This window comes from Lutra lutra, chromosome 16 (assembly GCF_902655055.1).
Source record: "Lutra lutra chromosome 16, mLutLut1.2, whole genome shotgun sequence".
NCBI classification, from domain to species: domain Eukaryota; kingdom Metazoa; phylum Chordata; class Mammalia; order Carnivora; family Mustelidae; genus Lutra; species Lutra lutra.
The window spans coordinates 26362614-26390171 of record NC_062293.1 but is presented as its reverse complement, the minus strand read 5'-3'; the positions used below and the strand labels follow the sequence as shown (position 1 = coordinate 26390171).

Genomic DNA, 27558 nt, shown 5'->3' with positions numbered 1-27558 from the left:
AAATTTAGTAGCACATCATTCTAAGTATTAGTTGGTAAACATTTGCTATATGTTGTGTTTTTTAAAAAAAAAAATTTATTTATTTATTTGACAGACAAAGATCACAACTAGGCAGAGAGGCAGGCAGAGAGGGGAAGGAGGCTCCCCGGTGAGCAGAGACCCGGATGAGGGGCTTGATCCCAGGACCCTGGGATCATGACCCAAGCCGAAGGCAGTGGCTTAACCCACCGAGCCACCCAGGCACCCCAAAATAATAAAATCTTTAATAAATAAATAAATAAAATAACATTTTATCCATAGCACAAAAGAAACCTAAAATTTCCGGTTACTTAACCCAGATATAGCAGTTCAGTTAGCCAAGGGAGCATCATTTTCAAAGCAGGCCAAAAAATAATTACGTTTTCTTATTAATTCTTAGACTTTTTTTATATCCCCTGGCAAAATGTTGAAGTAATTTCCTCAGAGTTCATCACCAACATCCTATTACATAGCTGCTGCTTTTCTTTTGTCTGTCTGTCTGTCTTCCTTTTTTTTTTTTTAAGACTTTATTTATTTATTTGATGGAGAGAGAGTGACAGCGGGAACACAAGCAGGGGAGTGGTAGAGGGAAAAGCAGGCTTCCCGCTGAGCAGGGAGCCAGATGCAGGCTCAGGCCCAGGACCCAGGGATCATGACCCGAGCCGAAGGCAGACACTTAACAACTGAGCCACCCAGGCGCCCCTAGCTGCTGCTTTTCCGTTCAACATAACTTTTATTTTATTTTTTTTTAAGATTTATGTATTTTAGAGAAGAGAGTATGAGAGTGCAGCGGGGAGGGGCAGAGAGTCCCAAGCAGACTCTGCACTGAGCTTGGAGTCCAATGCTGGGCTAGATCTCATGACCTTGAGCTTACAACCTGAGCCAAAACCAAGAGTTGGCTGTTCAGCTGACTATGCCACTGAGGTGCCCCTCAGCATAACTTTTATATTTGCTGCTTGCATTCAGTTTCTAGCTAGTAAAACACCTTTGGAAGTCAGGGATAGTGTGATATTCACAGTCCTGTTTCATGTGCCTGGTACATAGTAAATAATAGACATTTTTTGGATGAATGAATGAATGAATGATTTGTCAGGTTTGCTTGCTTAAAAAATTTTTTTTAAAGATTTTATTTATTTATTTGCTAGAGAGAGACACAGCCAGAGAGGGAACACAAGCAGGGGGAGTGGCAGAGGGAGAAGCAGGCTTCCTGCTGAGCAGGGAGCCGGATATGGGGCTCAGTCCTAGGATCCTGGGTTCATGACCAGAGCCAAAGGCAGACACTCAACGAATGAGCCTCCCAGGCGCCCCTTAAACAATATTTTTTAAAAGATTTTACTTATTTGAGAGAGAGCGCATGTAAGCAGGGAGGAGGGGCAGAGGGAGAGGAAGAAGCAGGCTCACCGACTGAGCCACCCAGGGCACAGTGCCCCCCCCCCGCCCCATTTTTTTGGCTTTTTGTTGTTGTTGTTGTTTTTAATTTTACTAGGCTCTTTCCCCAAATTGGGGTGTGAATTCCTGACCCTGAGATCAAGAGTCATATGCTCTACTGACTGACCCATCCAGTCGTCCCAGTTTGCCTCTTTTCTTATATTTACTATAACCGTTACTCCTACTTACAGTTATCTTTAGATTAGTATTCTGGAAGAGTAAACAGTGGCTGTTTGATGCTTCCCAGAAGCCTCACAAATATGGAATGTTTTCGTAGAAAAGTATAGGGCATGGGTGCTAAACGTGGAGTTTGTGGAAGAACTTAAGGGATCTCTGAGTCCCTGAGGAAAATACGCAGAATTTGGGTTGGGTGAGGGCATTTTTTTTCTGGGGAAACACGATATATCAAATTACCACATGGTTCTGTGGACCCCTGAATGATTAAGAACCAGTGTTTCAGAGGTTGTAGGTTTTAATCTTACAGAGATAAGGAGGATATTATCTAATAATAAAAGGAAACCAAATGGCTCTTAAGAAAAGTAGATGATTGTATTAGGATGCTTTCAGTCACTTGTGATAGAAACCATCTCAAGCTTATATAAAATAGGAATATATCGGTTTATGTAACTAAAAAAAAAATAAAAACAACTCCAAAATGCTGGTTGTAAAAACAACTGAGTCTAGGACTCAAATAGTACCTTTAATTAGGATTTTCAGGGCGCCTGGGTGGCTCAGTAGGTTGAGCCTCTGCCTTTGGCTCTGGTCATGATCTCAGGGTCCTGGGATCGAGGCCTGCATTGGGCTCTCTGCTCGGCGGGGAGCCTGCTTCCCTCTTTCTCTCTGCCTGCCTCTCTGCCTACTTGTGATCTCTGTCAAAAAAAAAAAAATCTTAATTAGGATTTTCTTCTTCCTTTCTCTTTGTTTTCCTTTATATTGGCTTTATTTATCAGGCGTGTTCATTCCATATGTTGGAAAAAAGATGTCCATCTGCAGCTTAAGCCTGCTAAATTCTTAGAGTGTGTGTAACTGACCACAGTAAATAAATGATCCAGGTAAGAACAGGAGGAACAAGTTTGACATGTGAAGGTTAAAATGCTTATTCAATACTCATATCAACAAAGTTGTTTAGTAGGCAATTGGACATACAGATCTGGAATTCAGGTCTAGGCTAGAGACTGGACTAGAAATTTGGGGGTTATCAGCATATAGTTACTATTTAAAGCTGTGAAACTGGACGAGATCACCAGAAAATAAGAATAAATAATGAAGAGAAAAAGTTGTCCAAGGACTGAGCTTGTGAATGTTAAGAAATTGGGGAGAAGAGGAAGAAGCAACAAAGAAGACCGAGAAGCAGCCAGTAAATGTAGAAGGAAAACAAAGTCCTGGAAGCCAGATTTTAAAAAAATCATTTTTGGGCCCTGGGTGGCTCAGTGGGTTAAAGCCTCTGCCTTTGCTAAGGTCATGATCCCAGAGTCCTAGGGATCGAGCCCCACATGGGGCTCTCTGCTCAGCAGGGAGCCTGCTTCCCTCTCTCTCTCTCTCTGCCTGCCTGCCTCTCTGCCTACTTGTGATCTCTGTCAAATAAATAAATATAAATCTTTAAAAAAAATCATTTTAAGGAGTGAGTGATCAGATGTCAGATGATACTGATAGAACAGTTAAGGAGAGGACTGAGACTTATTGATCAGATTTAATAATAATCATCTTTTTTAAAAAAGATTTTATTTATTATTTATTTGACAAAGATCACAAGTAGGCAGAGAGGCAGGCAGAGAGAGAGAGAGGAAGGGAAGCAGGCTCGCCGCTGAGCAGAGAGCCTGATGTGGGGCTCAAGCCCAGGACCCTGGGACCATGACCTGAGCAGAAGGCAGAGGCTTTAACCCACTGAGCCACCCAGGTGCCCCTAATAATAATCATCTTGACAGGGGCACCTGAGTGGCTCAGTGGGTTAAAGCCTCTGCCTTCGACCCTGATTCCAGGGTTCTCGGCCTGCATCAGGCTCTCTGCTCAGCGGGGAGCCTGCTTCCCTTCCTCTCTCTCTCTGCCTGCCTCTGGCTGCTTGTGATCTCTGTCCGTCAAATAAATAAAAATCTTTAAAAAGAAATTATCATCTTGACAAGAACAGTTTTAATAAATTAAGTTTGGTGGAGTTCTTTCTAGTAACTGCTCTTTTTCTTAGAAATTTAAATTCAGGGGCGCCTGGGTGGCACAGTGGGTTAAAGCCTATGCCTTCAGCTCAGGTCATGATCCCAGGGTCCTGGGATCGAGCCCCACATGGGGCTCTCTGCTCTGCAGGGAGCCTGCTTCCTCTTCTCTCTCTCTCTGCCTGCCTCTCTGCCTACTTGTGATCTCTATCTGTCAAATAAATAAATAAAATCTAAAAAAAAAAAAAAAGAAATTTAAATTCCATAGTTCAGGTAGTATAAGAGATTGTTTATTAACCAAATAATTGTTGAACTAATATTGATTGTCATGTCATCCTTTAGTTCTTCATATGTTGTTCTGTGTCTGACACTGTGAAGACACTGAAAACTGTCTTCAACTCATGAATATGCAAATAAGCTAGTTAAAGAATTCATATATTTGGAGTAGGATGCATGTATTTTCTTTGGAATGCCTGTTACATGAAGTGGAATCACTTCATAAACTATTTGGTCATGTTTTTCCTTCTGTATTTGGAAGGTTTTATAAAGAAAAAAGAAAATCAGCGTAAGTTCCTGATTCTTAAATCTTTCCAAGTACTTAATGCCTAATTGTCATTCTTAATACTAGGAAACACAGGAGTTGATAATGCTAAAAAATTTTCATTTTTCTAATGAACATAATACTTTTCTTTTCTGTTAGAAATTCATTGAATTTGAAGACTCCCAAGAACAGGAAAAAAAGGATTTACAGACCCGAGTGGAATCTTTAGAATCTCAAACAAGACAACTTGAACTCAAAGCAAAAAACTATGCTGACCAGAGTAAGTAAAAACACTTCTTGTCATAAGTACACATTAAAGAGTGGGCTCTAATAGCACAGTGACTCATCCTGATATTTGACTGGCTTCCAAATATGTGCTTGGAATTGTCATCATCCCAGACTGAAGAGTAAGACCTGGAAGCTAGGTTCAGTTCTTTTTTGCTCACATCTTCATGTGGTTCTGATGTCTGCAGAAGTAACTAAGTAAGAGATACGTTTAAGACTCTCTTCTTCAGGGATGCCTGGGTAGCTCCGTGGGTTTGGCGTATGCCTTTGGCTTGGGTCTTGGTGCCAGGGTCCTGGATTGGAGCCCTGCATCCAACTCCTGTGCTCTAGGGAGCCTGCTTCCTTCCCTGCTTGTGTACCGTCGCCCCCCAACAAATAAATAAGAAAAAAAAAAAAAGACTCTCTTCTTCAATTTAGCTCTCAGCCTTTGCAGTTAACATTATGCCATATCCATTATGCAGGATTCTGGGGTGTGTGTATGTGCATCATTTCTTCTCATCTTGATCCACTGCACTAAGTTCCATTGCTTTCCATATTGCTTTGAAATTTACAAATGTGACAGAAACTCTAGCTCTGAAGTATGTTTAAACAAAAATTACTGAATTCCAGGAACTCCTGGGTGGCTCAGTTGGTAGAGCATGTGATTCTTGATATCGGGTTTGTGAGTTTAAGCCCTACATTGGGCACAGAGTTTACTTAAAAAAAAAAAAAATACTGAATTCTCTTTTTCATTCTTTTCTAGTGAAAAACTGAGGGAGTGTAGGGGAACAAAATATCATTTTTCAGAATTATTTTGTTTTTAATATAATTTCATTGTATTCTTGACTTAAAAATAACTATTGTTTCAGACTCTAAGGGTGATTTCTCTTTTTGGCTTATGAATTAGACCTAATTAAGTCAAAATTAGTAAAAGAAATGGGGAGAAACTTCATGGCCTGTTTTCATGTTTGCTTTGGGCAGGTAGAGAGCCCTTCAAGTTTTCCCTTTCAGCGCTGTAAACTTCCAGAATCTTGGGAGCAGTAGATGACCAGCTGGCTTCCTACATGAACCATTAAGGCTGCATAGTGACACCTGCTGTTAAAGATAGGAATTCATGGTGGATAACCTTTACTCATTACCTGGCTTGGAGTGTGGTAACTGACTGCTCCCTCTAGTACTCTGGAATGGCCTAATAGAGCTAAACCTCAAATCACTGGGAACCTGGAATTCAAGCATTATAGAATTCAAGGAAATCTCACATGCCTTTAAGCAAATGTCATGGAAGGGAACCAGTGGATGTTTGGTAACAGAAGCCACTTTGGTAACAGAAGTGAGACAAAATGAGCAGTGTATCATGTCTTTGTACTTTTAGACTTATACCTAGATACCTTGTAGGAGTACCTAGAGTACTTCCTTTGTTCACATTGAATATATCAAATGACTTCTGTGACTCTACCATAGAAATTTAGGGTCTTAGAAAGCTGGACGATGGACTCCACAGTCCAAACACTAACAAATATATTACTAGAGTCACACTGCTCTGTGTACCACTGTTTCTAGAGAAACAGTCTTGTGGCAGTTGCTAGCTTTTGGTACATTTCAAGAGTTGAGCATTCTCTACTCAAAGAAGAAGAAAAAGAGCTATTGGAGATACTGTTTTAATTCTAACTTGATTGTGTTTTCATATCAGAGATTATATTGTATTTTAGAACCAGACACTAAAGACAGAGTGGACAGAACCAACCTCATTGTTTTATTTTATTGTATTTTCCTCTTGATTCCCAAAGAGTACCAAGTTTTGGATAAGGACATTTTCTTTTAACTTAGAAGGGAACTTCTTGTATGGACTCCTTTTATACATTAAGTAATCTGTTTTAATGATAAGGGAGATATTATAGGATGAATACCTGAAACCATCTGTCTGACATTCAAAGGAGATACTTCTAGGGCACCTTGGGTGGCTCAGTTGGTTAAGTGTCTGACTCCTTTTTTTTTTTTTTAAGATTTTTAAAAAGATTTATTTGAGAGAGAGACAGAGTGAGAGAACACGAGCTGGGTGAGGAGCAGAGGGAGAAGCAGAGTTCCTCCTGAGCAGGGAGCCCTATGTGGATCTTGATCCTGGGACTCCAGGATCATGACCTGAGCTGAAGGCAGATGCTTAATTGACTGAGCCACCCAGGAGTCCCTGAGTGTCTGACTCTTTAATTTTGGCTCAAGTCATGATTTCAGGGGCATGAGATCAAGGCCGAGTTGGGCTCCACACTCAGCATGGAGTCTGCTTGAGATTTTCTAGCTCCTTCTGCCCCATCCCTGCTTGTGTTGTCTCACTCTAAAATAAATAAATAAATACATACATATAAATAAATATTTCAAAGGAGATACTGCTACTTTTTTCACAAAAGTCTCTAAATGGAATGAATTACTAATTTTTTTCCATATACAGTTTATCCCTTTTATTATTAAAATTTTAAAAACCTGCTTCCTGTTCTTTTCAGGTAAATGTAAACAAAATAAAGTAGGCTTTTAATTAAGATTTGTTACCCAGACTAGTGAGTCATATCCAGCTTTTTGGAATTGTTATGCTCTGAGGTATCTATCCTCTCATTTCTCTCTCAGAAGTACTGGTTACTAGTGTTTTCCATCTTAATTTTTAAAAATAAGGTATCATTTAAAAATTATTTCTAATTCTCTAAGCAAGTGATGAAGAAATTAGGTAGATATCTAATCTTTGAGCTAAATTTAATCTGAAAACTTCATTTTTGTTATTAATATAATATCCCACCAAGAATTTCTCCCCCCTGGGAGTTTGCCATCCAATTTTGAAATAAATCTTGGTGTCAAAATAACAGTTAAAAAACTTACAACCATGGTCAGTCAAAATTGACCATTCAGATGCACAAAATTCATAACACTAAATCTCTTGGTCTATGAGCTGAGACTATAATAAGTCTTTTATTAATGCTTTGGATTAATAAATCCTTTTCCTTTGATACCTTGGAGTCTTTTTCTCTCTTCCATCTAATTGTTTTTCTCTCTCTTCCTTCTGTTTTTCTTTAAGCCTGAACTGGGTATAATATGAAATCTAAAATTTGAAATTTAATATGAAATTAAAATTTTCTTCCAAGTCTTCATTTACCATATTTAAATACCTGAAAAAAATGTGGGTGGGGGAGAAATGTTTGACTCTTTTTTCATTTAACCTTCTTACTTTTCCCTCCCTCAAATCCCTTAATATGAGTCAAAGCTCCTTATTTTTAAAAAAGGTAGAAGTAAGAGGTAATCTTTAAGTATCACCAATGTCTTATCGTTTCAGGAAACCAGGACTGGGAATATGTTTTTTTAAAAGATGAAAACAAATGTAAATAGGTGTGTGTCAGAGTATGTGAATTCTTTTTTATATGATAAGCAACAGAATATCAGACTATTCATCAGTTTTTTTTTAAAAAGTGTATCATGATTTTTTGTTACTGTAATGTGACATCTATTTTTATTTTCATTGTCTTAAACTTTTAAAATGTTTTGAATGTTTTTTAGTTTTCCTAACTCCTATTTTTAAATAAACACTTCTTGAAGGCCATAGAAATTATTGATAATGACATTTATAATAGAGAGGATCGGTGCAGTTTCTTCTGTTTAGTGACATTTTTTGAGTGCAGTGTGATAACAGTATCTTGTCCAATTTCCATTTTTATATTTGTATGTTAGAGTCTTTAATTTTGAAGACTGTCTGTCAATTCTAATGATCTGTTTTAGGGCACATATCCTCTTTAAAAAGTAGCCACAGTAAAAGTCCCAAGTTCCACTTTGAAGACAACTTCCTGTGTTAAAAGGGGAAATTTTGGTTGTAGTTACTTGCTATTTGAGAAGCAAGGAAACGTCAAGAAATAGGAACTGAGTTAAGGACATAGATTACAGCTTTTGATAGTTTGGAATCACCAGGTTGTGGTATGATTTCACAATATTGAGAAATTACGTCTATAAAAATTTTGTTAACGGTTTTGTGGTTATATTTGATTTTGGAGATTTCTAGTTGCTTTCTTTTCAAAACTTGAACTATGTAGGATATGTTTTTGGTTTTCCCAACGTGAATAAAGGATTTTTAAAAATGCTATATTATATCTGGGAGTAATAATAACACTTCTTGTTAACAAGAAGTAACAATAACAGCATCTTGTGAGCCTTAAGAAAGAATCTGAAACATACATGGGGTGGAAAAACACAGTTGTGGGTTGAGAAAGGCCTGTTGGTTCTTGACAACTATCGAAGGAGTTGATAAGCAACCTTGCTATTCATGATGTGGCAGTAATGGGTTCTTTCTTTGTCACAAAATACTTTATATTCGTTCTTTTGTATGTTGTTTGGCATTTTTGGGGTATTCTTTTGTATATATCTTAATATGCCAGGTATTATCTTAAATGAGTCAAGTAAATAAAGACATTTTAATACAGTTAAAAATATTATACTACTGTATGCCTAGCATTTAGCTTGGTAGAGGAGAATATGTTTGTAGTACAGAAGAATATAATATGGTCATTGCAGTCAAACAAATCAGCACTGTGGGGGAGAAGGGTGTGTATGACCTTCTGGTCTTCTTTTCCGTATATACCGTGTTTTTATATCACTGCAGTTAGAGTGTACATATAATTTTGTATCTTCCCCTTAACACTATTTGTTTCTCTTGTATAATCTTTAAATATTTTAAATGTCTGCCTATACCCATCATCCAGAAGCTAATACCATCTATTATCAATTCTTGTTTTCTCTGGTGTGTGTTTTCTCCTTTATCCTAGTGAGAATTACTTAATGGCCACTTTGTTTTTTTACCTTGGCTACTTGAAACTCAGAACTAATTTAGAAGTGCAGCCGTAAGGACTGGTTTGGATCTTACCTGGTTGGCATATTTAAATTGTTTTCTTTTTGATCTATATTTATACACATACAGTGAATTATTATGTTCTAATAAGCTGTCATCTCAAATCCTTTGTAGAATGAAGGAATGAATCAGGTAAAAATAAATATACATAAATTAAAAAAAGAAAAAAATTTCATTGGTTAGTTGAACGTTTTTTCCAGTGAAGTGAATCATATTGCAGTGAATATTTTTTTAAACCTATAGATGTCTCTGTATTTTGATAATTTTCTGAGAATATATTTAAGGAAGTAGGGCAAAGAAGATGAGTATTTTAGTGGTTCTGGTTTATAATAGTGTTTGGTCATTTTTAATGTGAACAGAATTGGAGAAGTGTGGTTTAGTAGTGTATTTCATTTTGTTTTTCATAACATGTATTTGGGTCATTATTTGCAACATATCAGCACATGGAGCTGATGTAGAACCATTTATTATTTGATTCTTAGGAAAACTGTTTCCCTCAAGCTCTTTGAATTTATAATAGGTGACTTTTCCCTTGATTGTGGAGGTGATGGCAGTGTTTTAAGCTACTTAAGGGCTCTTCTCTGAATCTGGCCTTCCTACCTTTGAATGAAAATCTCTTTTTTAAGTTAAATGGGAAAATTATTTTGACAGTTGATGACAGTGTAGTAGAGATTTATTCTGACCTTTTGCTCTTTCCATCCCCCATAAAACATTCATTTGCTTTTAAAATTTGCTATAAAGATCTTAGTTTAATAAAATACCTTGAATTCTTTACCTCGAAACATATATTATTATTATTGGAAGGAAAACACTTCTGATTTCTTGGTCATAAGAATTAGCATATTGCTAGGTGGAAAGCATAGGGAGGTAGTATTTTTTAATTTTAAAAGAATAAAGGGATTAGAGCAGACTTCCATTTGGGGAATTATTTATAACCAAGGTCTGTCTGTTAATGATGTGGTTGATCAATTGAGAATTTTCACAACAAAGAAGAAAAATAAGCCATTTTTAAGGTATCAGGTATAGAGTCATACCAGACAGTTAATAGTTGGCCCTAAATATTTTTGTCACTGTTTTTCAAATCACTTTAAAAAAATACCTTCAGGTCAATAGAAAGCTTTATCAGCCCCTTTACCGTGCTCTGTGATTGCAATACATATTAATATTCTGAAAAGTTAAATAATATTGCAGTAGGCCACTTTTTCCATTTTAATGTTTTCTTGTCAATAGGTGGTCCCTTCTGCATTATTTTTAGAGTGATTAAAGTAGAAAACTGATTATTTATATTGTAGTTGGAAGTATATTTTTAATAAGGCAAACTTAGGAGTTTCATATATCTCCTTGACTTTAAAAAAATGACAAAATTGAGGGGTACCTTGCTGGCTCATTTGGTAAAATATGCAACCCTTGATCTCAAGGTCAAAGTGAGTCCAAGCTACATCTTGAACATAGAGCTTACTTTAAAAACAAAAACAACAACAACAAAAAAAACCTACAAAGTGAAATTCATTATATAGAAAGTTACTTTAAAAAAGTTACTTTTTTAACAAAGAGAAGAGAAGGAAATGGGAAGGTTTATCCCTGCACACCACCTGCTTAAACAGTCCAACCTGATGGTCATGTGAGGAGGGTGGGTGAAGGTGCATTACAGCTCTCTAAAACCGCTATCAACCTTTACCGCCCAAAGAGAGATTTTTGACATGGATAACTGTCATTTTTGGAGAGTGTGAATAAAAACATTTTGAGAAAAAAAAAAAAAAAGTTACTTTTTTAGTCCATTCAACTTGACTTCTTTGCCATATTAAGAACATTTGTATATTTAATAAACTTTATATAAGGGTTTCTTTTTTTGGAACTTATTTTTAGAGGGAAAGCCAAAACTTAAGCACAAGATAATTTATGCAAACACATTTTATTACTTTGCTTCATTAAATAATACCCTATGTGGTTTTCGGATCTGTTGTATGTCTCATTATCTGTATTTGGACTCTTTCCTTTCTGTAGTCTAGTGTTGTCTATTGAGAACCTTAAGGTTGTAGTTTATAATTAATATAAAGAGCTAAAGTTTCATAGAAAATTAATTTTATTAGTAAGGGTGAAGGGATATGGTGATTCAGCTTAGGGAACAGAATAAAAATGAATGATTTGATTACTTCAAACATACAAAGGGATAGGTAAAGAAGATACCAAGTTGTTTTTCTGTAACTTTGGAAGATAATATTAGAGAAAATGTTACTTGTTGATTTTGGTTGATCATGAGGAAGTATTTCTTGACCATGAAGGTGTACATAGTGATGTGTGCTGGGGGAAAGCATGGACTTTACCTGCATGGAGACTTTAGGTAGGAGAGTGGTCAACTTTTTGATGTGGATGGCTTAGATAACATCTTCAAGACAGAGACTAGGTCAGATCTCTACCACAGAGATTCCTTGGAGTTATTCTAGTCTGTTTTCAGGATATGATCATCAATTTGTGAGAACGCTTTAGCATTGCGCATTGTGTCTTTGATTAATAACATCTATCGAGAATCTTTGGAACTTTAGAGACATGGCGCAGAATTTAGTTGGCATTGGAGAGGCTCTTATTATTGTTTTGATGTGGTTGTCTGAGATTTGTTTGCTCTTAAGTCAGTGTTTGATTCTTGCTTACCTGTTGAGACTTCTGATGCTCGATTGTTCAAGGAGAGGCTTCTGAAACACCAGTGCCAATCCTCTGAGGCCAGATAACCATTGGATTATCTGCCTTCCGTGAGTAGTAAGAACTGATGATTCCTTTTGAGAAGGCAAATAATGAGTTGGACACGGCATTCTAGCAGGTGTGTTTCTCTTTCTTCCCCCCATAGGCCTATCAGCAGTCTGATGGGGCAGAAGACAACAGAGATGGAAGGTGTTCCAAACTTGGCACAGGCCATCAATCTAAGGAGGTAAGCTCTGATTTTGAGCAGGCCGAGCAGGTGGCTCTTCCTGCCTTAATCATGTCTTCTTGCTCTTTGGAAAGATGGACAGAAAGAGCATTTAAAATGAGGCCGAATGATCTCTGTTAGCTATTAAAAGGGGAAAACTTTGGATTAGTCTTTTGATTCTTCTTTTTTCTTGCCTGCTCCCCCCTTTTCTTTTTAGATGCCCTGGTTTGTTTGATTATTTTTTTTTTCTTCAGAATATTAGCAGTTTTTTTAAAGAATGGCAGATTTGTTTATTTGTTGTTTTGGGGTAGGGAAGGATGAGCAGAATCTTGTTTATTTCCAGTTAATCTCAGGTTATGGCTAGTTTGATGAATAAAATGATAAAGTTTTAGGATTTTTCATGAGATAATTTTTACATTTGGTTTCACATAGGAACTGTTAAACAAGAAATAATCTTTTACTACACCTTACATATAATGCAACAATAATAAGCATAGGTTAACTTTATGGTACTTGAGGCTTTTGTGGATGTCTGCCATCCTTGCCCAGTTGGGCCTTTCTTTCCTGCTTTTTCCACTTCCCTTTTCTTTTCCCTTTACTGAATACTTAGTGGCATCTGGGACTTTGAAGAGATGGCTCTTCCCAGGATTTAAAAGTACTTCTCTATTAAACACTATTTTATCTCATGTGAGTTAGGCCTTGAGAAAGTGGGATTCCATTGACTGTGTTGTGCTAAGTATTTTAAGTATTTTCAGAAAAGTGAGAGGTTTTGAATTTATGTTACATGATCTTGGTGCTTAACTTAAATACCTAAAAAGATAGATACTGATATTTTGAATCACAGTAGAGGTAAAGAAAACATGAAATATAATCATGGATAGTTTCTATCAAGGTACTTGCTGGAAGCTTTATATTGGAGAGAATCATTGCCAGAAAAGTATTCAGAAAATCATCAAGAATAACAAATTCACAAACTGTTTAAAATCAGCACGGGGTAACATGCCTTCGATGATTCAGAATGCCTTTTAAGAGGATATAATACGTGTTTATAAGCTAATGTCTGAGTTAAAGTAACCGTAGTTGCTGTAGCAACCATGCCACAAATTATATATATAATGACTCAAATGTTATGTGTTATTTCTTGATGTGAAAATTAAAATGGATGTTTCCAGTAGGTGGGTAACTCCTTCAGAGATGCAGGCTCTTTCTGACTTCTGGCTCCACGTTCTTCATACTCACGTCCATTAAGGAAGAGGGGAGGAGAAAGGGGGTGGACAGTTGTGTGTGGAAGGCTTTTATTGGGCCAGGCCTTAGGAGTGGTGCACACAGCTTTCACTTCTACTTCAGCGGCCATAACTCGATCAGAAACTAACTCTAGAGGCTGCGGGATGCCATCTAGCAGTGTGTCTAAGAAAAAGAGGAAATTGCTTTGGTTAGTATCTAGTCTTTGCTTCAGCTTAGGAGCTCTAGTAGATGGCGCATGATTTTGCTCAAATGTTGAGGCAAGGGAGTGAATGTACCTAAAGCTTAGCAATCAATCATCTACCTGTTCTTCCTACTTGTGAATTATCTGAGGATGAAAAAAATGGCAAGTTTTAGTGAAAATAAAGCATTTATCATTTGTGCTTTTATATAATCTAATTTTTTAAGGAAGGTTTTATGTATGTGACAGAGAAAGACAGCGAGAGAGGGAACACAGGCAGGGGGAGTGGGAGAGGGAGAAGCAGGCTTCCCGATGAGCAGAGAGCCCTATGCGGGGCTCGATCCCAGGACCCTGAGATCATGACCTGAGCGGAAGGCAGAGGTTTAACCCACGGAGCCACCCAGGCTCATTTTTAAATAACTTCAAGGTTACTCTGGCAGTTAGCACTTTAAAACTCTTCACTGCATATTCATTTATTCAACAGACATTTACTAAGTGTTGAGATTTTCTTTTGTTCTCTCTTTTTTTTTTTAAGATTTTATTTATTCATTTGACAGACAGAGATCACAAGTAGGCAGAGAGGCAGGCAGAGAGTGAGGAGGAAGCAGGCTCCCTGCTGAGCAGAGAGCCCGATGCGGCGGGGGGGGGGTGACGGGGACGGGACACGACACTCGATCCCAGGACGCTGGGACCATGACCTGAGCCGAAGGCAGAGGCCCCAACCCACTGAGCCACCCAGGCGCCCCTTCTTTTGTTCTCTTATAATTTGATGTCTTTTCCTTGAAAAGATAGGTTACTATTAAAATGTAATTTTTTTTTAAGGTTTTACTTATTTATTTGACAGAGACACAGTGAGAGGGAACACAGGCAGAGGGAGAGGGAGAAGCAGGCCTCCCGCTGAGCAGGAAGCTCCCTGCGGGGCTCAATCCCAGCACCCTGGGATCATGACCTGAGCCCAAGGCAAGATGCCCAACGACTGAGCCATCCAGGCACCCCAAAATGTAATTTTCTGTTGCTTGTGTTAGGGATAGGTTATGAATGACATCTCTTTAACAAAAAAATATAATTCCTATTATATCTGGCTGGCTCAGCTGGTAGAGCCTGTGACTCTTAATCTTAGGGTCATGTGTGGAAGCATAGAGCCAACTTAAAAAAAATAAATATAATTCATATACTATAAAATCTACCATTTTTAGAGTATACAAATCTGTGGTTTTTAGTGTATTCACAAGGTTGTACAACTATCACAGCGGTCTTAATTCCAGATCACTTTCACCATTCCAAATAGGAACCCATATCTGTTAACAGTCACTCCTCATTCCCGGCTTCCCCCAACCCCTGGCAATCACTGATCTGTTTTCTGTTTCTACATATTTGTCTCTTCTGGACATTTCATATAAATGGAATCATCTAGTATGTGGTCTTTTGTAACTGGCTTCTTTCACTTAGCGTAAGGTTCTTCCATGTTGTAGTGTGGATCCACAGTGCTTCATTCCTTTTTAATGCTGAATAATATTCCATTATATGGACATTCTACATTTTATGTATCCCTCTTTGCCCCCGCCTTTTTAAATTGCCTATATGTTGCTAGTTTGAGAACCAGGAAAAAAAAAAAAAAACAACAAAAAAAAAAACGAACTTTAAGTCAGTTATCTGAAAGCCTATGCAGAGTTGAACATAATGAAAAACCCCTTTGGGAAGATATCCCTTGGATTTCTTACTGGCATCCTGGCTTGTTTAATTCCCAGTTTATAAGTGGGGAAGTGAATTACTTAAATGTTTGAACCATCTTTATAATGCTGTGGTTATCTACTAGTAATAGGTAATATATTTTATTCTTGTTTTGATTTATATAATTAGTTATCAGTGATACATTTGGATATAACAATACAAAATAACAAGTTTTCTGTTTAATTTTAATAGGATACAGAAATAAATCATTTAAGGGCTTCAAGTAAATAGACTGAGGTCAATAGGCTATAATTTATTCTTAAACTAGCGGGGAGAGGAAGATGGAAATGGGTAATAGGGTAGAGAAACTGATGATCATTTCTACAGGTTTAAATCTAATTTATGTAGACATTTTAACCATGAGATCCTTTGTCTGTGTTTACTTTATTTTATTTTATTTTTTATTTTATTTTTTTTAATTTTTATTTATTTATTTATTTTGACAGAGAGATCACAAGCAGGAAGAGAGGCAGGCAGAGAGAGAGGAGGAAGCAGGCTCCCCGAGAGAGCAGAGAGCCCGATGCGGGGCTCGATCCCAGGACTCCGAGATCATGACCTGAGCCGAAGGCAGCGGCTTAACCCACTGAGCCACCCAGGCGCCCCTTTATTTTATTTTTTAAAAGATTTTATTTATTTATTTGACAGAGAGAGATCATAAGTAAGCAGAGAGAGAGGGGGAAGCAGGCTCCCCGCCAAGCAGAGAACCCGATGCGGGGCTTGATCCCGGGACCCTGAGATCATGACCCAAGCTGAAGGCAGAGGCCCAACCCACTGAGCCACCCAGGTGCCCCTGTGTTTACTTTAAAATTTGAGGTGGATAGGGGCACCTGGCTGCCTCAGTTGGAAGAGCATGCAGTTCTTGATCTCAGGGTCCTGAGTTTGAGCCTCATGTTGTGTGTAGAGAGAACTTAAATAATTAAAAAAATAAAATAAAATTTGAGGTGGATAGAATGTTTTGGTATCTATGACTGATAAATTATGATGTAACACCCAATATTGATTATTGAAAATAGCCCCTAAGATCATGTGAACGAAAAAATAGAAAATATTTTAAGAAGGTTATTAATATGGGGCGCCTGGGGGCTCGGTGGGTTAATCCTCTGCCTTCAGCTCGGGTCATGATCCCAGGGTCCTGGGATCCAGCCCTGAGTCGGGCTCTCTGCTCTGCGGGGAGCCTGCTTCCCCTTCTCTCTCTGCCAGCCTCTCTGCCTGCTTGTGTTCTCTCTCTGTCAAATAGATAAATAAAATAAAATTTAAAAAAACAAAAAAGAAGGTTATTAATATAAAGGTGCTAGAATTTCCTTTTTAAAAGGAAGTCAATTTATTTTTTTTTTAAAGATTTTATTTATTTATTTGTCAGAGAGAGAGAGAGAGAGCAGAGGGAGAAACAGGCTCTCTGCTGAGCAAAGAGCCTGATGTGGGACTCGATTCCAGGACCCTGGGATCATGACCTGAGCCAAAGGCAAGTGCTTAACCCACTGAGCCACCCAGGCATCCCAGGAAGTCAATTTCTGATTCAGTGGTTAGGTTTTGCTAACAAGATGCCTGTGTTTATGTGCTACAAATTTTATCTTGGAAAATTAGCAATGGGCATGAGGAAAAAATTTACCTTGTAAATTTTGGAGAGAGTTCTTTTTACCACTCAGATTTTATGAGTAAATGGACTGTACTGTTCTAGGAATACCTCTGGACTTGATCAAATAGTATACACATATAGCCCTTAGTAAGGTAGAAAATATTTCTTCTTCCAAATTTTATTTTATACATTCATGAGATACATTCTCAGGTTAGTGAATTTTATCATACCATAAGGTAATTTTAAGAATTATCTTCTTTAGTGGTATAAAATAATGAAAATGATGTGGAAAAAAGCTATTATGTCTTGCTTTTTTAAAATAACATTGTGTCCTGGGAAATGCTTTATCAAAGTTATATTACTAGCTGTTTATTAGTTTTCAGATTTTCAGTTTTCCTTTCTGTATTGGTATTTCTTTCTGAATTTCCAGCCTTTAAAATCAGATTTAAAGTAATTGGCACTAAAAGGGAATATTTGGGGCACCTTGGCTGGCCCAGTGGGAAGTGCATGTGACTCTTGGATCTTAGGATTGTGAGTTCGAGCCCTATGTTGGGTGTAAAAATTATTTAAATAAATACAAAAAAAGGGGTATATTTACATTATAGGCATACAGAATGGGAGATGGTGTAACTGTAGAGATTTTGGTCTTAAATAGGTAGAAGACCAGTGGATTTCAGTTTTGTGTTTTTGTGGATGATACCACCTCAGAACATATTCCAGTATTGTTAGGGTTGTTGATGTATTTGTGAAATTTTAAAGACTGTCATTTATTCTTAAGTGGTTGGAGGTTTTATTGGGGTCTTGAAAAGCAAAGTTATAGATGAGAAATAAAATTAGAATATAGTAATGATGCACCAGACTAACAAAAAATATAGGCTGCAATAAATTGCAGACCATTAGTATTGTCAGTTTACATTCTGAGATGAATGTGTTCTACTTTTAGTCTGGATCTTTTGCTGAAAAAATAAGACTGGTAGTGTTAAATAGTGTAACAGGTAAAATATATATTTATATAAAAAGCTAAGACAGGTTTAACCATACTTGTCATTTATTTTGTATTGAGAATATAGTGGAAAGGGGTGCCCAGGTGGCTGAGTTGGTTAAGCAGCTGCCTTTGGCTCAGATCATGATCCCAGTATCCTAAGATCAAGCCCCGTGGTGGGCTCCCTATTCAGTGGGGAGTCTGCTTCTCCCTCTCCATCTTCCTCTCCACTCATGCTTGCACTTTCTCAAATAATAAATTTAATTTAATTTTAATTTAATTTCTCAAATTTTTTTTAGGAAGAGAAGAAAGTGTAGTGGAAAGATGGAAATCATCTGTCAGAATACAAGTCTATAATATGCAGCAGAACTCATTGGAACTCTCTTACAGTACCACTTTATGTGGATTAAGAAAATTAACTTGTGCTTAGAAGAGATGTTGAGCATTTAGGCTTATAATTTAAGATCATTGCTCTTAGGAAAATAATAGATAGGAATAAACTGTGGCATATCTATATGATGTAATTTTATTTGCTGCTAAGAAGAAATGAGCTATCAAGCCATGAAAAGACATAGAGGAACCCCAAATGCATATTACAAAGTGGGAGAAGCCAATGTGTAAAGGCTACATACCACATGATTCCAGCTCGTGGGGATTCTGGAAAAGGCAAAACTATGGAGACAGTGAAAAGATCACTGTTTGCCAAGGTTAAGGAAAAGGGATGAGTAGGTGGAGCACAGGATTTTTAAGGCAGTAAAACTGTTCTGTATGAAAACTATAATGGTGGATGTGTGTCATTATATATTTGTCCATTTATAGAATATTTAATACCAAGAGTGAATCCTAATGTACTTTGTAGACTTTGGGTGGTACTGAGGTCAGTGTAGGCTCATTGATTGTAATGAATGTACTACTCTTCTGCAGGATATAAATAGTGGAGGAGGTTGTGGGTGTGTGGGGAGGAAAAGGTATATTAGCACAATGTACTTTTTGTTCAATTTTGCTATGAACCTAAAACTGCTATAAAAAAATAAAGTTGGTTAATAAAAATAACAAACAGGGTAAGGGGCAGGTCATTTGTAACCATATGTAGTTTGCATGTTCTAAATGACCTTTTTTGTGTGATGTATGCTAAGAAAAATAGAAATACAGATCGTTTCTATTAAATTAGTAAATTTATTTGTCAGAGGGCTCACAGGCAAGGGGAGCGGCAGGCAGAGGGAGAAGCAGGCTCCCACTGAGCAAGGAACCCGGTGTGGGACTGGATCCCAGGACCCAGGGATCATGATGTGAGCTGAAGGCAGATGCTTAACTGACTGCCACCCAGGCATTCCTCAGATGTTATTTTTGATGCAAAAAAAAAAAAAAAAAAAAAAAAAAAAGTCAAATGGAAATAAATTAAGCAGAAACTCTAATGGGTTTAGAAAGCTGTGGGTAGAGGCTTAAGGAATTATAGCTAGGAATAATCCTGGATGCTTAAGAGGACCAAAATAATTAATAGAACTTTTAAGGAATTTTATAGATGAAGCTAAGCCAGTTTGAACACAAGTCATGTTCATTTAGGTAAATATAGGAAATCTCTGGTAATTGTGATATATATTAGGGTCTTATATCTCCTTTCCCACAATCCTTGCTGTTAAGTAGTATATAGCAGCAAAGCCATACAAACCAACACTGATAAGCAAATTGCCATAAAATCAGTGAGGTCCTGCTAGCTACAAGCCCAATTCTGTCCAAGTCACTTGATAAACAAAGCTTTAAGCTTTTTCCCCAAGAGGATAAATAACGATCCTTAGTTTCCGGTATTACTCTGCTAGGGTTCCCATGACAAAATATCATAGAAATATTTTCACACTCTAGTGAAGGCTAGAAGTCCAAGATCTCCTTGGCTTGCAGATAGCTGCCTTCTCTCTCTCTCTCTCTCTCTGTCTCTCTCCCCCTCCCTCCCTCCCTCTCCTCATATGGTCTTTTCTCTGTGCATATGTGGGGAGAAAAAGCTTTTATAAGGACACCAGTCCTGGGGCGCCTGGGTGGCTCAGTGGGTTAAAGCCTCTGCCTTCGGCTTAGGTCATGATCCCAGAGTCCTGGGATCGAGCCCCACATCAGGCTCTCTGCTCAGCAGGGAGCCTACTTCCACCTCTCTCTCTGCCTGCCTCTCTGCCTACTTGTGATCTCTCTCTGTCAAATAAATAAATAAAATATTAAAATTTCTTAAAAAAAAAAAGGACAACAGTCCTGTTGGATTAGGACTCCACCTTTATGACCTTTGTTTTTTATTTTCATATATAGAAATATATATTCAAGGGATGCCTGGGTGACTCAGTCAGTTAAGCCACTGCCTTCGGCTCAGGTCGTGATCCCAGGGTCCTGGGATCGAGTCCCGCATCGGGCTCTTTGCTTGGCGGGGAGCCTGCTTTTCTCTCCGCCTCTGCCTGCCACTTTGCCTGCTTGTGCGCGCTCTCTCTCTCTCTCTCTCTCTCAGAAATAAATAAATAAATAAAATCTTTTAAAAAAAAAAAAGATATATTCAGGGGCGCCTGGGTGGCTCAGTGGGTTAAGCCGCTGCCTTCGGCTCAGGTCATGATCTCAGGGTCCTGGGATCGAGTCCCGCATCGGGCTCTCTGCTCAGCAAGAAGCCTGCTTCCCTCTTTCTCTCTCTCTGCCTGCCTCTCCGTCTACTTGTGATCTCTCTCTGTCAAAAAAAAAAAAAAAAAAAAAAATCTTAAAAAAAAAAAGATATATTCAGCATCCTTGCATTTAGTTTTAGGCACCATCCTATGTCAGCACATACACACTGCATTCCTTTTAGCAGTACCTTTGTTGTATTTGAAAAACACATGTGTGCCAGGTGCTATTCCTAATAAGTTCTAATATACTGTCATTATTCCTCAATTATAAATAAGGAAACCGAGGCCTAGAGAACTTGGAAGTAGCAAAGTCACTGCATTGTGGTCCATCATATAACTATCATAATTCACTTCACCGACCACCTAACAACAAATTTAGGGATGATTCCAATTTGGGCGTTAATATAAAATGTATTGCATAGAACATCCATTTTCACATCTTCAGGCTTTGATGTGTTTCCATGGTGTAAGTAAGAATAGTAATACTGGGGATGCCTGTGTGGCTCAATCATTTAAGCATCTGCCTTTGGCTCAGTTCATGATGCCAGGGTCCTGGGATCAAGTCCCATGTTGGGGTCCTTGCTCCACTGGAAATCTGCTTCTCCCTCTGCCACTTCCCCTGATTGTGCTTGTACTTATACTTGAGGTCATTCTCTCTCTCTCTCAAAAATAAATAAATAAAATCTTAAAAAAAAATAAAAGAATAGTAATACTGGTGGGGAAGGGCCACATCTGGTTGGCCCAGTGGGTTAAGCATCTGCCTTCAGCTCAGGTCATGATCCCAGGGTTCTGGGATCTACCCCTGGGTCGGGATCCCTGCTCAGCGGGGAGCCTGCTACTCCCTCTCTCCGTGCCCACGTGCACATCCCCCAAGCCCCCCTCAAGCTCTTTTGCTTGCTCTGCTCTCTCTCTCATAAATAAATCTTTAAAAAGTAGTAATACTGGGTCAAAGGATATACACATTGCTTATTTTATTAGATGTCACCAACAAACTACCAGCCTTCAAAAGAGTAATGCCAATTTATCCTCTCATATTGCCCATCTTTTTTCTTTTTATAATTCTTCAATCTGGTAACATTTTTGTTCATCTCCCTATGCATTTTAATGGTGAATTGGCACAATTTTTTTGTAATGGTTCTAAAGTCTGTTTAGATCTTCTGCTAAATGTTGAACTCAGAAATTGTTGGAGAACATAAAGAATGAGTATTCAAGCCAAAGAAAATGCCTACATGAGTTGGTGCTCAGTGTGTTTGGACTGGGGTTGGGTGGGGCTGCACACACCACAAATTAATCAGGTCACTAACTCCTTCCCAGAGGTAACCACTACCCTCACTTCTCATACTTTTTAGTTTTAAATTAGTTCTGTCTTTTGAACTTTTTATTCTTTTGCTTCTGCTTCTTTCCCTCAATCTGTGTGTGAGATTTATCCATGATGTGTAGCAATAATTTGTTCTTTTTCTAGTGTTCCAGTACAGGAATATTTATCCATTCTGCTGTTGATGGACATGTGGGGTGTTTCCAGGTTTGATTGATTATAGATAGTGGTGCTTTGAGCATTGTTTTAAAGGCCTTTTGGTGGACATGTATATGTATTTCCTAGTTTTGTCATAGAGTTGGTAAATATGCAACTTTATTAAATCTTGTCCATCACTTTTCAAATTGATGCACCCATTTTTTACTCCTACAAGTAGCATATGAGGGTCCAAGTTGCTCTGTATTCTATGAAAACATCGTATGTTGTGTTTCTCATTGTAGCTGTCCTGATGGGTATGCAATGACTGTTGCATTTTGGTTTTAATATGTATTTAATATGTATTTCCCATTAATATGATAATTAATAAAGTTAGATATGTATTTTTCTTGGCAGTTTGTTACCTTTGAGTCAATATCTGTGACTAGGTTCTTTCCAGAAAAACGGAGAGTTTTTTGTTTGAAGCAAAAAGGAAAACTGTCTATACACCCCCCCGCCAAGTGAAGTTTTAAAGTAGACTACAATATATGAACAGATTAAAAGGAGTATTTATTGAGAGGCAGCATAGCATAGTAATGAAAAACAGATTCTGGGCGGGATGCCTGGGTGGCTCAGACACTGAAGCGTCTGCCTTTGGCTCAGGTCTTGGTCCCAGTGTCCTGGGATCAAGTCCCACAGAGGGTTCCTTGCTTAGCGGGTAGCCTCCTTCTCCCTCTGCCTGCCACTCCCCCTGCTTATAAATCTACATGCTCTCTCTTGCTCTCGCTCTCTCTGACAAATAAATAAATGGCATCTTAGAAGACAAAAACAGATTCTGGGCCCAGACTCCTCCATTAGAAATTAGGTTTTGTCACAACTGACTTTGGGCAAGTTACTTAACTTCTATTTGCTTCAGTTTCCTCAACTCTAAAATGAATGTAGTAATGATACTTTCCTCATAAGGTTAATGTCAGGGTCAAATAAGTTTATATATTGCATGTAGCACAGTGCGTGGTATATAGTAAGCACTATAAAATTTTAGCTGCTATCAGTAGTGGTGGTGATGGTGATATAAATTTATTTTACGAATTGATGTCAAGGTAGCTGACGAGAGTTAACGAGACTCTTGTTGAGCACAGATTTGAAATTGAAGTTCATGAATGATAGTTGCAATTTTACTTTAGACTCAACCTCCATTTTTTTGTTTTGGTTGCATAATACCAAGAAAATCTTGATATACACAGATGAACAATTACAAATAGGTAAGGTTTACCCAGTAATCTCAGGGTTAAGGTTTTAGATCAGCTTAATTGACAAGAAGTAGTAGAAAACATTTGTTTTGAAATTGTGGCTAAATAATCCATATTTTGCTTGGATTTCCTATGTTTAAATAAAAACCACAGAAGCAGCCCTAAAAATTACTACAGTTTTAATACCCATTGTGTCACAATACATCTGCATTACAAGTTTGTGTATTCCTGCTTTCAGCCACAGAGCTGCAGTTTTTCTAATTAATGACATATTTTCAAGATACTCAACCAGGTAGCAAGTAAAGCTCTGCAAATCAAGGATGACTTTACTGGGCAGCGCAAGTTCTGCATTGTGTGGTGTTTGGTGTGTTAACATTAGGTATAGGGAAACATTCGCGTGTGTCCTGTTGCTAGTTCATAGTTCCTTCTACGGCCATCTGTTCATGGTGGTTAGTTCTACAGCCATCTGCCAGGGCCGCAGGCTTCGGCTAACAAGCAGTCTTGCATGCTTGCAGCTAGCAGACCCTTAGACCAGCAGAACATTTCCAACTAATCTAGGTCTTTTAAACAAACTTAAATGAATATCTTGACACCTCCTGTAGCACCAGCGTCATTTCTTTCCAACAGATTGTTTCTCACTGCTCCTTAGGCAGCATGAGCTCCTCCAAGCTGGCCAGTCTCCCCTCTTTCTCACCACAACCACCACCACCACCACCACCGTAGTTTTGTGTTCCCTTCTCGGTGGTAGCAGTGCCCGTATGCTCTTCACATCTGTCTTGAGTACTGTAATTTAATTTAATTGTGGTCCTGCTTGGACCCCACCTTCTCTCAGAGTCATCCCTCTCTAATAGTTTTATTTCCTATGAAATCCAACTTAAAAAAGTGTATTACATAGTTGTACTTTGGTCACTATCCCCAAATCAGTGCCACTCACAAACTCCATCAGCAGAGGGAGCTAAATAAAAGAAGATGAGTCCCTGGAAGGAAGCCCTGAAGCAGAAGTACTTGTGAACAGGGACGTTTTCACATACTGCCCAGTAGTGAAAAAGAGCTTGAATATCAGTGTTAGAAATGAACGATTTGCCAAAAAAAAAAAAAAAAAAAAAAGAATGATTTGGGTCCCAACCCCAGCCTAAAACTTACATGAGTTTGGATTTGTGAAATATTTTTGAGTATCACCTTAGAATCCTGTTTAAGGGGGATGACCTGATAAACATATGCATATTAGGAGAAGCAATCTAGTGTTTAGGGGATTTTTTTAACCCAGTTTATCCCCCCCCCCCGAATTCTTCATTAAGGAAGGTGAAGTGAGGTCTCTATTTTGAGAAGTACTGAGTCGTAAAGTTGCTAAGAAATATGGATAACCTGTTCCAGGTTTTAAGGATGGAATTTTTTAAAGTAAATTTCTTATATTTTGTTCTGATTAAATATATGTATCTTAATTTCAGTTAGCAGACTTGAAGAAAGAGAAGCAGAATTGAAGAAGGAATATAACGCATTACATCAGAGACACACTGAGGTGGGTTTCTGGGTTGTTCTTACCATATTAATATTGAACTAAAGGAATTGACCTGAGAAGTTATATTTATATCTTAATTTTTCTTTGAAAGTCAGCTAATATAATTCCTGGGGATTATATGCAGAAAACATCAAATTTCGTGTAGCATTTACCTTGTTACCAAATGTTGACTTCTGTTGTTTTTTATCTGGAATTAACCATTCATGGATGAGAATTATTGTGCCACAAAATAGTGTGATTACTAAGGCAGTTCCAATAGTTGTTTCTTTGGCCAGCTAAGTACAAAGTAATGTGTGTATCATAAAAAGTATAGATGATGTTAATATGACAGAATTGATTTAATTTATTTTGTTAACCAGTTGGGAAATGATGGATTGGTAAATTGTTGTTAAGAGTTTCTGTATTTATAATCTACTATAAAGGGCTTATTTGCTTTAAGCTCATAACAAATAGTATAAACACAAATTGTGTATTAAATCAGAATGACTCTAAAATAGGTTTTCTGCATGAAATTTCAGTATTTTTAAGTTAATAACTCTAGTACATAATCTCTTTAAAGCAAATTAGAAAATGTGCCCAAGCCATCTTTTACCTTTTTATGATTCTCTGTGAGCCTTTCATCTCCTGCCTTTGTTGCAGTCTCCTGACTCTGAAAATTGTTTTTGTGTTTCATGGTCAGCCGGCGGGGGGGGGGGGGGGGGGGGTCCACAAACCTCAATAAATAGAATTTTCATAGACTTAAGCACTATTTGTTACATGAAAAAAATAATTCCTCTTTTTTTTTTTCCCCCGTTTCTTACCCAAATCTCCCAGGATACAGATGGTTCCAGTCTTCAGCTTCCATTTTTCTTTCTTAATTTGTGATCTCTTATCCTGCCTATGGTGGAAACCTATATTGTTGCTTTTAAGGATTTGCTTTGGCGTCATACGATTAATACTTTCTTGAGGAGGGGTTGGAATTTCTGACATAGGAGGTTTGATTATTACTGTCTTAGCTTTTTGTAGCTACCTGTGAAGAACTGATATTCAGTGGTGGAGGGAAAAGTTTGGCTACAGAGATTTGGATCCATGGAGCCCTGGGAAGACAGGAATAGCTTAAACAGGGGCCTTGTCAGTGTGAGAAGAATACCCACATTTTGATTGATGGCAATCAGTAGATATTAAGACTATTCAGAAATGATGGATGGGGCACCTGGGTAGCTCAGTCAGTTAAGTGACCAACTCGTGGTATCATCTAAGCAACCAAGCTCCATCATCCATCCCCATTTTATTATTATTTTTATTATTATTATTTTTCCATCCCATTTTAGAGATTGAAGTTTAGAAAGGGAATATGAAGTGATATGTTCCAAATTCCATGCTAGTATGTGACTGGATTTGAACCTAGGTCTGTCATACTCTGTTGCCTTGATTTTCAATAACACTTTCAGGTTATGGAACATAATGAGCTTTAAAAGCACTAGAAATTTTTCTGTGCCTCTCTGCTTTCTGGCATTGCAAAAACCTTAAGAATAGGGGCGTCTGGGTGGCTCATTCGGTTAAGGTTAAGCGTCTGCCTTCAGCTCAGGTCATGATCCCAGGGTCCTGGGATTGGGATTCCCATATCCTTGCTCAGCAGGGGAGCCTCCTTCTCCCTCCCTGCTCCTGCGCGCTCTCTCTCTTACCTCTTATCTCTCTTACCTCTCTGTCAAATAAATAAATAAAATCCTTTTGTTATGTGGTAATAAAAAAAAAGAATAGTGGCCTTGCAGCTATAAGATATATGATTCTTGGGCTGTGCATAGAGAAATCCATAGCCAACACGATTAAAGGGCCATTTTTCTCCAAAACCTCACTTATTGCCTTACTTCCCCATTTTAGCTGAGCTGACAGTCAGCCTCTGCTGTGATACTTCTATGCGGAGGGGAGTAGGGGTTTTCCAGACAGTGTGCTTGGGATCCTTCTGGATCTGCCAAGTGTTTGTTGCTGAGGCCACTCCTGAATAAGTCTGAATTAATGTATATACCTGAGAAAATGCAGAGTTGTAGTTATGAGATGAGGAGGGATGGGGCTAGTGGACCCAATAGTAGATTATCTAAAGCATGCCCTCTTTTACTATCTCATCTTTCTCTCTCTCTCTCTCTTTTTTTTTTAAAAGATTTTATTTATTTATTTGACAGAGATCACAAGTAGGCAGAGAGGCAGGTAGAGGGGGGGTGGGGAAGCAGGCTCCCTGCCGAGCAGAGAGCCCCGATTTGGGGCTTGATCCCAGGACTCTGGGATCATGACCTGAGCCGAAGGCAGAGGCTTAACCCACTGAGCCACCCAGGTGCCCCTCATCTTTCTCTCTGTTGTCTGGCACCGCTGATCCTGGCCTCCCATTCACTTTTTTTTTTTTTTTTTTTTTAAAGCAGAGCTATATTGTGAAGCCTATAATTAAAAATTTTTTAAATTAAAAAATTTTATGTACAATTTATTAAATTTCTACTTTTTTGATGCATTTACAGAATATACAGAATATAGTGCGTTTTTCATTTCAGACGTCAGGAATGCTTTAGGATGTGGGGTTTTCTTGTGGGTGTGTGGAAGAAAGAACAATGAGTTTATCGCCTGTTATCGCCTGCCTAGAGAATTGACTAAAAGGACAAATACAACACTGGTCCGGGAATGCTTAACCTTTTGACAACTGAGTCAGAGGGACTTGAGTTCTGACCCTAAAGCCAGCTAGCTAATGGCATTTAGAACACAGTTGATCATTAACTAGCTGGTCAAATTGGGCAAGTTATTTTAATCTTAAGCTGGAGTTCATAAAATTCTAATATTGTGAGGATAAAATGAAACTGGCTCTAAA

General features: G+C 38.1%; 1 protein-coding gene across 5 annotated transcripts in view; it reads left to right on the top strand.

Moving 5' to 3' along the window:
• Nucleotides 1-27558, top strand: part of SPAG9 (sperm associated antigen 9) — a 141307-nt gene that overhangs the window by 33160 nt on the left and 80589 nt on the right. For 4 of the 5 annotated variants that reach the window (XM_047706158.1, XM_047706156.1, XM_047706157.1 and 1 more), the window contains exons 2-3: nt 4291-4411; nt 24658-24728. In XM_047706158.1, coding sequence (XP_047562114.1) covers nt 4291-4411; nt 24658-24728 — 192 coding nt within the window. Of the gene's footprint in view, nt 1-4290; nt 4412-12145; nt 12192-24657; nt 24729-27558 lie in introns of those variants that run through there. The other variant, XM_047706162.1, reaches the window with a different exon arrangement.